Below are 12,808 nucleotides of genomic sequence, written 5' to 3'. Positions count from 1 at the left end.
TGCACAAACTCCATTGACCTCCTGAGGTCAGATCTGTTCCTCTAATCCATATATTTGTCCTTCCCAAGCATAATAACCACGTAAAGTCCAGACCTTGACACTCATATATCATCTAGATGGTATCATTTGGTGATTTAGCCCTAAAAATGGCATCCTAAGCTCATAACTCCCAAGATAACTCATAAAGCTCCAAGGGTTAATGTCTCTGGACCTCTTTGAGTCCAGATCCAAAGCATAAACTCGATAAGGGACCAATTGCTCCACATAAACATCCTCAAAGGAGGTTAGAAAACCCTAACTCTAAGTATCAATACCAAAACTGAAGAAGGTCCGAATAAATACCTCAAGTTGAAGTCTTTGAACTCTGAAACAACTGGAATCACACCTCCTTCAGTCTCCTCTTGCTCTTGATCACCTTCTTCTTGCTAAACCAAAGATAGAAAGATCAAATATGGCTTCTCCTTCCTCCCAAATGATCTATCTCACTTAGGGTGCTCTCAAGGGACTAGTAGCCGCAATGGAAGGCTAAGAGTGCCCTTAAATAGGCTCAAACCCCGGAGGATTAGGGTTTCATTAAACAGCGTGGACTCGTCGAGTCCAACGCGAACCCGGATGATAAATCGCGACCCTACTCGGCGAGTCTAAGCATCAACTCGTCGAATTCCTTCACAAATTCCAAAAATAAATTATTAGAATAATATACCTGGGATTCCGGATGTTACAAATCAAGACAAAATAGACTAAGTTCGCAATAAAATGAAAATCTTTGAACCATAAATGCTAGTTTAATCTTTTTTAGCCTAAAATGAAAATTTTCACTTTACCTCCGGAACCATTCTTGCAAATTTATTCTTGCAATTTTGTATTTCCTTGGTACAAAATTTAAAGATGGACCATACTCAAAGAAAAAATTATAATATTCTACATTTTGATTCACTTCACCTATAAAGTGTATTTAGTTGAGAATAACATACCAAATTTTTTTTTATAAAGAATATATGTGAAGCCAAATGGCAACCCCATTACCCCACCGCCCACAACTATCCGATTACACAAAACATGTGTCTTCTACCACTCAGGATCTTTATACTTGATACAACCTACAAGTGGAGCTCTCTCCTTCTCCCTCCCTAACCATTTTGGATTTCAGCCCAAAGAACCAGACACTCACGCACGCTCTTATTTATCTTTCATGCTTTCACCAACACCTAATTCTCACCACCCACAACTCCTTCACAACCACTTCTCATTTTCCTTGCTTTTTCTCTTTAGCGTTTCAATTATTCTGTTTCCTCATCTCCATCGTTGTTAATCCTGTAAAAAATGGGTCTTTTTTTGTTCTAAGAGATGGATATTGAGGCCAAACCCCGAAATTCTGATCCAATTAAGGTATGAAAAGAGTAAAACAATCGATTAAAACCAAAAACTTCGAAGTTTTTTTTTTGTTTTTTTAATAGTTTGATTCTGGTTTCTTTCATTGTGTTGCAGAAAGAATCATGGAGGACTGTGATGACTTTAGCTTATCAAAGTTTAGGGGTTGTTTATGGCGATTTAAGCACCTCTCCTTTGTACGTTTACAAAAGTGCGTTTGCAGAAGACATTCAACATTCAGAATCAAATGAAGAAATATTTGGGGTTTTGTCTTTCGTGTTCTGGACATTAACTCTAATCCCACTTATGAAATACGTTTTCATAGTTCTTCGAGCTGACGATAATGGCGAAGGAGGGACTTTTGCTTTGTACACATTGCTATGTCGCCATGCTCGTGTAAGCACTTTGCCCAATGGTCAGCTTGCAGATGAAGAGCTTTACGAGTATAAAAAAGACGAAATTACTTCTGGTTCGAGGGATATTGGTTTGAGTTTGAAATCGACGCTCGAAAAACACAAAATTTTGCAGAAAGCTTTGCTGGTTTTGGCTTTGCTTGGTACTTGTATGGTCATCGGCGACGGCGTTCTCACGCCGGCGATCTCCGGTATCGATCTTGAAATTCCAAATTTTCCCCTTTTCGTATTGGGTTTTGCAAAAAGATTAAAACCCTTTTGTCGTTTGTGATTTTTTTCAGTTTTCTCTGCTGTTTCTGGGCTTGAGCTTTCTATGTCGAAAGAACACCATCAATGTAAGTTTTCGTTTCAATTTGATTTCTACCCTAATTTGTTCAATTGAATGCGAATTCTTGTATTTGTTTACTTTTGAGCATTTAATTGTTCTTGACTGGTTTTTGGAATTGAATTTGTGGCCATGATGAGCTACAGTAAAGTGCCCCTCCATTTTTGGAGTTAAAGAGGATAAAGAATATTATTTTGTAAAAGATTATTTTTTTTGCATGAAAATAGGAATTATAATCAATTGGGAATTCAAGAAGCCTAAACAATTTGGTTCCCAAAATTAGTATTAGATTTATAGAAGAATAAAATCATCATGAGCCATTTTGGTCTAGTTTTTATAATTGATTGATACGTTTGAAAATTATAATACAAATTCATAAACTAAAGGAACTTTCGTCACACCCTCCAAAAAAATTTATAATCAAGTCGTAGATTTTAGTGAATTTTGTGAATTTCTAATTCTTCGAGTTCTTGAATTTTTTTATAGCGTCAAGGGTTTTTGCTATTTTTGGCTATCGAGTTTCTTGGTTCTTTGAAAAATTGAAACAATTTGGATTCCGAAAACACCCCTACATTATCTTGAAAATCTATCATTTTTAGTTTATGAATAGGAAAAACGAGAATCCATTTGGGTAAAAAAAATCGGGTATTGAGTTCTTGATAGCTTTAAGGGTTTTAGCTAGTTTTGGGGTTTTGGCTATTGAATTTGTGGGTTTTTCAAATTTCAAAAATCCGAAATAATTTGGATTTTCCGAAGATACCCTTAGATATCTTGAAAATCTATTAATAGGAAAACAAGTTTCAATTCGGGTAGAATTGTTGTTCTTGAATTGTTGTTCTTGAATTGTTGATAGCTTTAAGGGTTTTAGACTTTTCGCTATTAAGTTTGTCGTTTCTTTATAAACCCAAAACAAATTTATATTACAAAGCTACCCATAACAAGTTAAATTCCAAAACTACCCCTACCCATGAACAAGAACAACACACGAAGCCAAGTTGAACACGATAAAAAAATCTTGAAATGCTTTGCGAAGTCATTTTATGGCTGATATTCTTCGTGCCCATTTCAAAAGAATAGTGAACAAATGCTGACAAGATCATGATTAGGAAATAAATGCTTGGTTTTATTCTATAATTATTCAGATTCTTGACTACTTTTGATATCTATACAAATATTATTCTTTCAAACGTGCTGTAGGTGGACAAAGAGAGGGTAACCAAATTTATATTTAAAAAAAAAAATTATTTTGAGGGACCTTTCGAGATAAAGTTTCTATCGTTGTCTAAAATTCAATCACCATCAACTACATAAACTATAGTTGTCATATAAAATTATTGAGTTTTAGGTCAAGAATGCAAGTTAAACATGATCATTTATCTTCACAATAAAGTTTCTTTAAAAAGTAATATAGTAGCATGAAATATAATAAAAAAACAATTAATTGGTTTTTTAACGTAAGTTAGGTCAGATTATTGCAAAAAATACGTGATGGATTTGCTTTTTATCGAATCGTTTTCTTGCTTACTTTAACATTTCCACTAACTTATGAATATGATTTCCCACTTTAAACTCATTTTCATTTGATAAGTTATCGCGTTTGTTTGGTAATAGGTTGACAGGGATTGTTGGTGGTGTTTTTTTTTTGTTTTTTTTTTTTTTTTAAAGTTTTTTTGATGTAAGATTGAAGTGGGTTATAGCAAATGAAAAAGAGACGCACTTTTGAAGAGAAAATATTATGTCGGAATAAAAGTAAATAGGACAACCAAAAATTCAAACGTTAAATTATGATTAAAATGCTAAAATTGTAGATTGGATCAAGTTTTGATTAAAGGGTTATGTGCAAGAAATAGTAAAGTACTTTATTGATTTGTTTAGTATATTATTCTATTTTCATCTATTCTTATTAAAAATTAGAACAGTAAACTATGGCCATGGCGTCCGATTACAAGGCAATATTCATTGGTATAGTTGGATAGAATTTTCAAAGTATAAAGTTTTAATAAGAAAATGTTGGAAGTATAATACTAAAATTAGATAGGGTTTTCAAAGTCCAATACCTTGATAAGAAAAAACATAAGGTGCAAATACAATATTGTAATAGAAAGAAATAAAGTAGGATGTTATAATAAATAATTAATATGCAAAAACACCAACATATTTTCAATTATTTGTGTGTTATAACATCTTGCTTTTATTTCTATCCAATTATAGCAATTATAATTTCTTTGTATGTGGATGACATTGCTATACTTAGGTATATTTTACAAAGTACAAAACTATAATCGGAAAAACTAAAAATAAGATGCTATGACAAACAAATTAATGAAGGTATGTTTTAATTTCTTAATATCTTAAATTTGTGAAAAAAAAACCAAATCAAAACAACAAACTGTATTAGGCTTTTTAAGTCAGTTGTCTAACTGGTCATTGTATACCTGATTTACATCTCACATGATAATTCCAGATGTAGAAGTTCCGATTACTTGCATCATACTCGTACTCTTATTTTGTCTCCAACATTACGGGACCCACCGTGTAGGATTCTTGTTTGCACCAATTGTGGTAACATGGCTCTTGTGCATTAGCACAATTGGAGTTTACAACATTTTTCATTGGAATCCACAAGTTTTCCAAGCACTTTCGCCTTATTACATGTACAAGTTTCTCAAGAAAACAAAAAAAGGCGGATGGATGTCATTGGGCGGGATTTTGTTGTGTATAACAGGTATTCGATCAACCGTTCTTTTGGTGAGTTGACTTTTCTTGACTTCCAAATTGACTTTTGTTGACTTTTTCCGACTTATAGGCTCGGAGGCTATGTATGCTGATCTCGGTCATTTTTCACAGTTATCAATCAAGGTAAAATCATTCAAACTAATAGTTGTTTGATATGTTAGTAAATTACACTTTTAGCCCCTCTAGTATATTGATTGTTTCAATCTGGTCCTTGGTTCACTGTTTCTTATCGTTTATCGTTTTCCTCCGTTACCGTTTAAGTTAACAGTCATTGATTATTACCATGTTACCCCTAATCAAACCAAACTACCAAATACAAATCCAACAGACCAACCACCCTTTTTTATATTTTCTCAAAAACACGTGGGTGGGTTGTACCCGTCAACATTTTTTTAATATTTTTTAAAATACATTTATTAATAATTAATACATAAAATATGATTGTTTTTGTCTTTTTTTTATCCAGTCATCCATACAAGTGTCCATTTTGCCACCCATATTAAAAACCCTAAAATTAAACGTAACTAAAAACCCAAATCCAATTTTTATCACAAAATATTATTATCAAAATACCTTTTTTTTTAATAAAGCAATTTAGATTCACAACTTATAATTTACCATTTAATAATTTTTACCCATTTATGCAGATGGCTTTCACCTTCGTGGTTTATCCTTCCTTGATTCTCGCATATATGGGACAAGCTGCGTATCTCTCGAAACATCACATCCTCGAAACCGATTATCGAATCGGATTCTACGTATCTGTTCCCGGTAGGCCAAAATTGATCTAATTTTGTGCTTATTACTGTAACGAAAAGACAAATAAGATTAATCTGTATTCCTATTTTGTACGAAATTGATCTAATTTTGTGTCAATTACGTTAAAGAAAAGCCAATTAAGATTGATCTGTATTCCGATTTTGTGCGAAATTGATCGAATTTTGCATCTATTATTACTATACCAGAGAAAATAAGATGGCCAGTTCTTGGAATCGCGATACTTGCTGCAGTCGTCGGAAGCCAAGCCATAATCACCGGGACGTTTTCGATCATCAAACAGTGTTCGGCATTGGGTTGCTTTCCGAGAGTAAAGATTATCCACACGTCCCCGACTAATAAACATGGTCAAATCTACATCCCTGAGATCAATTGGACGTTGATGCTGCTATGTTTAGCAGTCACAATTGGTTTTCGCGATACAAAACATATAAGCAATGCAGCAGGTATGTACCCATTCTCAGAATAGTTTAATTTAGCTGTTGTTTTCAGGGTGTATTTTGCCCAATTCAATATTCTCTGAGGACCTTGAGTGTAAATATGGGCAAAACAGTTCAACACTGAAGTGTATAATGGACCGGTTCAACCGGACTAAAACTACTGAAACCGGTTCCATTGTAGGGTTAACCCTCTTTCATACTAAACAAATTTTATAGTATTCTTTCATAGTATGGAAATAAATTTTAAAAAATTGTTACAGTTATAAAGTACAAACATTATATCCCTGGTAAGGACTTTTTAGAATACTAGGATTTTGTTTGTGGTTTGTAATTGCAAGTTGTATAAAAAGATTATTTTTTATTGTATTTTTTAAAGTTTGTTGTCATACTAATCTTATAAAAATGTTGTATAAGAAATGATTTCGATTTTAATTTTTTTACAAATAAATCCAATTTATCAAAAAGACCGGTGAAAATTAAAAATATTTGTACCATATGTCTAATGTTTATGATTTTTTACAGGTTTGGCAGTTATTACAGTTATGTTGGTAACCACGTGCCTAATGTCACTCGTAATGGTTCTATGTTGGCGAAAAAGCATTTTCTTAGCACTCGCGTTTATGTTTTTCTTCGGTTCGATAGAAATCCTCTACTTCTCGGCATCCCTAATAAAATTCCGCGAAGGTGCGTGGGTCCCGGTGGCCCTCTCGATCATCTTTCTAGTCATTATGTTCGTATGGCACTACGGGACGATAAAAAAATACGAATTCGACGTACAAAATAAAGTCTCAATCAATTGGCTCTTAAGCCTCGGGCCCACTCTCGGTATCATGCGGGTCCGCGGAATCGGGCTCATTCACACTGAGCTCGTTTCTGGGATCCCTGCAATTTTCTCACATTTTGTAACAAACCTCCCGGCTTTTCACCAAGTTGTGGTGTTCCTATGTGTGAAATCGGTCCCTGTGCCTCACGTAAGGCCTGAGGAGCGGTTTCTAGTTGGGAGAATCGGGCCGAAAGAGTATCGACTGTATCGGTGTATAGCGAGATACGGGTACCGTGATGTTGACATGGACGATGTGGGATTTGAAAACGATCTCATTTGCTGTATAGCAGAGTTTGTCCGGACCGAACGGTCCGGACAAACCAGTGCCGGTAACGACTCTGTTACCGGCACTAGCGATAATTTGTTATCAGAAGATTCTGATAACGATAGAAAGATGGCGGTTGTCGGAGTGGCTTCGGCGAACTCCGAAGGGAGTATTAGAATGTGTGAGGAGGAAACAGAGTTTTCGCCGGAGATAGCGGTGGTTGTGGCGGCACCACCGCCGGTTCCGAGGAAGAGGGTGCGGTTTGTTTTACCCGCGAGTCCCCAAATGGATACGGGAGTGAGAGAAGAGTTGCGGGAACTTATGGAGGCACGTGAAGCGGGTTTAGCTTTTATCCGAGGACATTGTTATGTGAAAGCTAAAAGGGGTTCGAGTTTGATGAAGAGATTTGTGATCAATTTTGGGTATGATTTTTTAAGGAGAAATTCTCGAGGTCCGGGTAATGCTTTGAGTTTCCCTCAAGCGTCTACGTTAGAGGTTGGAATGGTGTATCAAGTTTGATTCTGAGGGTATTATGGTAAATTTGGTTTTGAGATATACATTTGACGATGAAGGCCGTTCATTGTTGTGTCTAACACTTGGGCTTATTTGGTAAGCCCATGGGCTATAAGCATTAAACATTATTCATCGTGAAAGATACGAGAAAACACGAGATACATAAGTGCATGTAATGAAGTGTGATTTTTGTTGTATATATCTTAAGGTAAAAGATGGGTTGGATCAAATGTATTATACTAAAAAAAATAAACTAAAAATGGCACTCAAATAATTTAAATTAAAAACCTTAGCTAAGAAAAAATATGATTTAAACGGGTGAAACAATTTGAAAGTTACTTGGACTAATTAATTGTTTATAATGTTTAAAATTGATTTTAGTAAAAAAGAAAATGAATCATTACTTTGTTAATATTTTGGTGAGTATGCCTAATATTGTAATTATTAATGAAATCAATTAGCCTATTAGAGTTGTCAATATTGAGATTTTATATATGTTTGCTTTTGAATATGTTGAATTTTATATATACCCTTCTTAAACATCAAAATATCATATTTATCCAACCTAATTTCTAAATATCAAATTTACACTTTATAAAATTTCTGAATATCATATTTACCGTTCATAAATTTTAATATATATATATATATATATATATATATATATATATATATATATATATATATATATATATATATCCTTTTTTAACATCAAAATATCATATATATCCTTCTTAAATATCAAAATATCATATATGTACTTTTTAAACATCAAAATATCAATGATAATATCTAAAATATCATCTATCTACAATATGATAATATTCAATAACAACAAAAACTAAACAATCAAAATATAAATTTCATAAAGAGGGTTGAAGATGAATCTTTTCGTTTGTCAAGAGGGAGATATTCCAACAATTTAGAAGTTCACATTCCATTGTCTATCCGTAAAGATAATATGGTTAAAATTTTCAATTACTATAATAATTCTAAGGTATAAAAATGATTATAAAATATTAAAAATATTATAAAAAAAGGTTTGGGCAAATATGATATTTTGCAAGTTTACGAAGGTTAAATATGATATTGAGAAATTAAGTTGGGCAAATATGATATTTTGAAGTTTAAGAGGGGCATATATGAAATTCTTCCTTTTTATTTTGCAAAATCATAATTGTAATATCGAGTCAGATAGTAAGATCTTTCCGAAAGCATTTTAAAACATAAAAACTGTATTTTTATATGTCAGTTAATCATTCAGATAAAATAAATAGTTTAAATTTAAAACATAAAAAATACATATTCAATAAATCAATAAACAAATCAAAAGTACTTTACATAAACAGTCTAAGAAAAAATATTAGAAATTTAAAAAATAATAATAATAACGATCATAAAATTTTATACGATTCTACGATGCTAGCACGGTTTTACCGAAAAACAATTCTAAGTAAGATCAATATCAATTTATCTAGATGAGATCGTAGAATCATACGTTAATATTACGACTTTAAAAACGTTAGATCAGATAAATAAATGTTTGTGAGTTAACATAAATACTATTCAAAGGTCTAAACATAAATTCAAAGATACTCTTACTTAACGGTTGATTATATGTAATATCATATACTTTGGAATTTATTTTGATAGAGAGGGGTGTAACCATATAAGTGTAAGAGTAGGTCTTGCCAACCCACATAAATTTGAGGTTATATATATATATATATATATATATATATATATATATATATATATATATATATATATATATTATGACAACCCGTTATTTATTCCGTCATTATAAATCGTTCCCATTAAATAAAACCGTTTGTATTCAATTTGTTCCGCTAACTCTTGAATTAAATTATTTTAATTGCGACTTCCATTTCGGTTTCATAAGTGTTGGGATACATTATAAACATTAAAATATTTTCCATATTTGTTTGGAAAATTTTTAGTTTCATCTAAGTCGTGATTACGACAAATTTATCGAGTACAACCAAAAACACCGTTTAACGTCAGTATCGGGTAGAATTCCATCGGGCCATAAACTCAACCCCTATATAAGGGATTGAGTGACATCATTTTGAAGCTTTTTCTCTCTCTTAAAATGCTTTCTCTCATTACTCTCTCTCTCTCTCTCTAAAAATCCGATTTTAATCCAAAAAACCCCCCCTTTCAAGCTTCAATTTGGTAAGTAGTCTATTCTAGCATGTTTCTAAGCTTGTTTATCATTCAAATTTGTGTTTAAACTACCCAACACCATCAAGAACATGTGTTTACGGTTGGGGAACCCTCCTAAAACCATAAACTCCTTTAAAGAGGGTTTTGAAGCCCCAAAACCCCTCCAAATCACTTCTAGTGCTTAGTTAAGACCTTTGGACTTGCAAGATTGGACTTAGAACACCAAGATCTTACCATTTGGGGAGTAAACTTGAGTTTACAATCCAAGAACATGCTTGGACCGTAAACCCTAATTCATGGACCATAAACACCTTTTAAGGTGTTAGTTTGCCCCCTAAACACCTCCAAAAGCTTTCATGAGAGTATAGAACCTTATAATCCTTCAAGAGATGCACCAAAACATACACAAATGGGTCAAACTTGAGTTTACGGCCCAAGAACATTCTTGGACCGTAAACACCTCTTCTTAGACCTTAAACTCCTCCAATGGGTGTTAAAGTGCCCTTAACACCTTGTATGGCTTAGAAATGGGTCTAGAACTTAGCATGCTTAACCTTCAACCACCAAATCACATGAATCATGGACAAACAAGAGTTTAATGCCGTAAACTCATGTGTTTAAGGTAGTAAACTCACCAAGAACACCTTCATAGACCGTAAAATCCTTTTTCCAAGTTCAATTCAAGTCCCAATCACTTCCTAAGCCATGGAATCAACCCTATAACCTTCCTTTGTGCATTGTAATTAACCTAGGACCACCAAAACACATTAAGGATGGGTACATAGAGTTTACAGCCGTAAACTCCTCAAATGGTCCTTATGATGTTCAAATTCCATTCCAATGCCTTAAAACTAAGCATAGTATCACCCCACAAGAGTTATAAGACCATTAAGCAACCAAGAACACCCCCACCATGAGTTTACGGCCGTAAACATATGGGGAGTTGGTCATTGGCCCGAAAACTCCATTAGGAGTTTACTCTTGAAGAGCAAACTCCATATTCAAGCCATATACACCCTTAGATGCTACCCGGGTCACTCCTAACACTTGAAATGAAGTGTTTTTGCGTCTCGGGGTGTATTTTCTTATCTAATTAGTGGTTCAAAGTCTAATTAGATACTATTATGTATCTCTTCATATTACATAGGAACCTCGTGCATTCTCAAGCCCCGAACTAACACATAGCGTCCAACCGACACACTTCTCGATCGGTGAGTTCATACCCCTACACCTTTTTCCGTGTTTTTCAATGTTTTCAGGGGGGGGGGGGGATACAAGCAAATTATAAATGTTTTCGAAACTTAAAACTGATGAAATTCTATAAATATCTGCAAAACTTTTAGATATCTTTACCCATTATGTATTATGCGGAGCATAAGGGATGTTTTATCGAATATAACTACATAGATTTCAATTATAGTAAAGGAAACAATCAAACCAATCAAATTATTATGGGAATAATTTGGGATCTTCAGTTCTTTTTTTACGAACACATATTTCATGCAAAGTTAATAGATAAACTATGTCTAATTCAATTTATCTTTGTTTAATTTAGAGTATCATGCCAGATAATTTCTTTGTATTCAATCGTTTTTACTGTATTACGTTTCAAAACGATTATGATGTTTGATAACGACCGAGTACACCGTGAATAATTTAATACTAGCTTGTGAGATTGGTCTTCATTAAACCCTTCGGGTTATCAATAAATCCTCCCCGAAAGTATAACCAGAGTCTCCTGGAGGGAGAGCGTGGAATTTGTGAATAGATCTATTTGGGACTGACAATCCCACACCTTAACTACTAGCTACAGTTAGGCGGGCACGACTGGGGTAACAAATTTTGGATATCGTCCGACGCCTGAAGAACGTCAAGGAGGTCTCGTGTCATATTAGCATGGTTATCCGACTCACAATACGTATTAATATAAAATATAAGTTTATTCACGGATTCTATATCTTCCTTAAATCTATAGTTTTATATATTAAAACTACCTACTGTTGTCCTGGATGGTATTCCCAGGGGTTTTCAATCTATAGTTTTACGTATTAAACTACCTACTGTTGTACCAAATGGAAATTTAGAAGTTCTAACTAAACTGCCCTTATAAGAAAATATGGGATAACAACTTTTCAGAAAACCAAAGGAAACATGATCTTTTTACATAAACAAACAACTTATGAACTTACCAGCTTCATGCTGATTTTCAAACTGCTTGTATTCTCAGGTCCACATTAGACATGTACCAGCAATCTTTTGGAGAAGACAGAGCGTTTTTGGAAGTCACGTCTTACTTTTGTTCAAACTTATGTATAGATAAACATGTATCACTTTACTTTCAAACAAATGTAATTATTCATATGTAATGTATTGTTTTGTGTTTACTATGCTTACTATGTACATTGGTTGTGATACGACACATGACGTCATCCGCCCCGGAATGTTTCCGTCATCGGTTTCGGGGTGTGACATATATATATATATATATATATATATATATATATATATATATATATATATATATATATATATATATATATATATATAGGGTTAGGTTCATTTGAGACCACCTATATTTTATGAGACCGTGAGACATATTTTTTTTTATTTTTTTATATTTTTTTATATTTTTTATAGTTAGTTCAAGTTCCGAAAATAATATTTAAAAAAAGAATTTTTGGATTTTTCCATTTATTTTGCATTTTAAAATTATTTTTTAGAATATGTACAGTGTAATATTCTATTAGAATATTTCACGTATTTTTTTAAAAAAAAACAGGATTTTTTTTATTATTTTTAGTTAATTCAAGTTCCGAAAATAATATTTAAAAAAAGAATTTTTAGATTTTTCCATTTATTTTGCATTTCTAAAATTATTTTTTAGAATATGTACAGTTTAATATTCTATTAGAATATTTCACGTATTTTTTTAAAAAAATGGTATTTTTTTTAGTTAAT

The 12,808-nt window shown here is 32.9% G+C and overlaps 1 protein-coding gene across 1 annotated transcript; it reads left to right on the top strand.

The window, feature by feature from the left end:
* Positions 1 to 1,013: 1,013 nt before the first annotated feature.
* On the top strand, positions 1,014 to 7,893 carry LOC145037228 (potassium transporter 8-like). The gene is made up of 8 exons (XM_078985844.1): positions 1,014 to 1,389; positions 1,489 to 1,975; positions 2,066 to 2,119; positions 4,574 to 4,834; positions 4,916 to 4,968; positions 5,493 to 5,616; positions 5,811 to 6,068; positions 6,585 to 7,893. The coding sequence occupies exons 1-8, from the start codon at positions 1,348 to 1,350 to the stop codon at positions 7,667 to 7,669; spliced, it is 2,364 nt and encodes a 787-aa protein (XP_078841970.1). The 5' UTR covers positions 1,014 to 1,347; the 3' UTR covers positions 7,670 to 7,893.
* The last annotated feature ends 4,915 nt before the right edge of the window (positions 7,894 to 12,808 follow it).

The sequence above is a fragment of the Lactuca saligna genome, chromosome 3 (assembly GCF_052625555.1).
Source record: "Lactuca saligna cultivar CGN05327 chromosome 3, ASM5262555v1, whole genome shotgun sequence".
NCBI classification, from domain to species: domain Eukaryota; kingdom Viridiplantae; phylum Streptophyta; class Magnoliopsida; order Asterales; family Asteraceae; genus Lactuca; species Lactuca saligna.
Note: the sequence above shows the minus strand (reverse complement) of the source record. Positions and strands in the feature narration are given on the sequence as shown.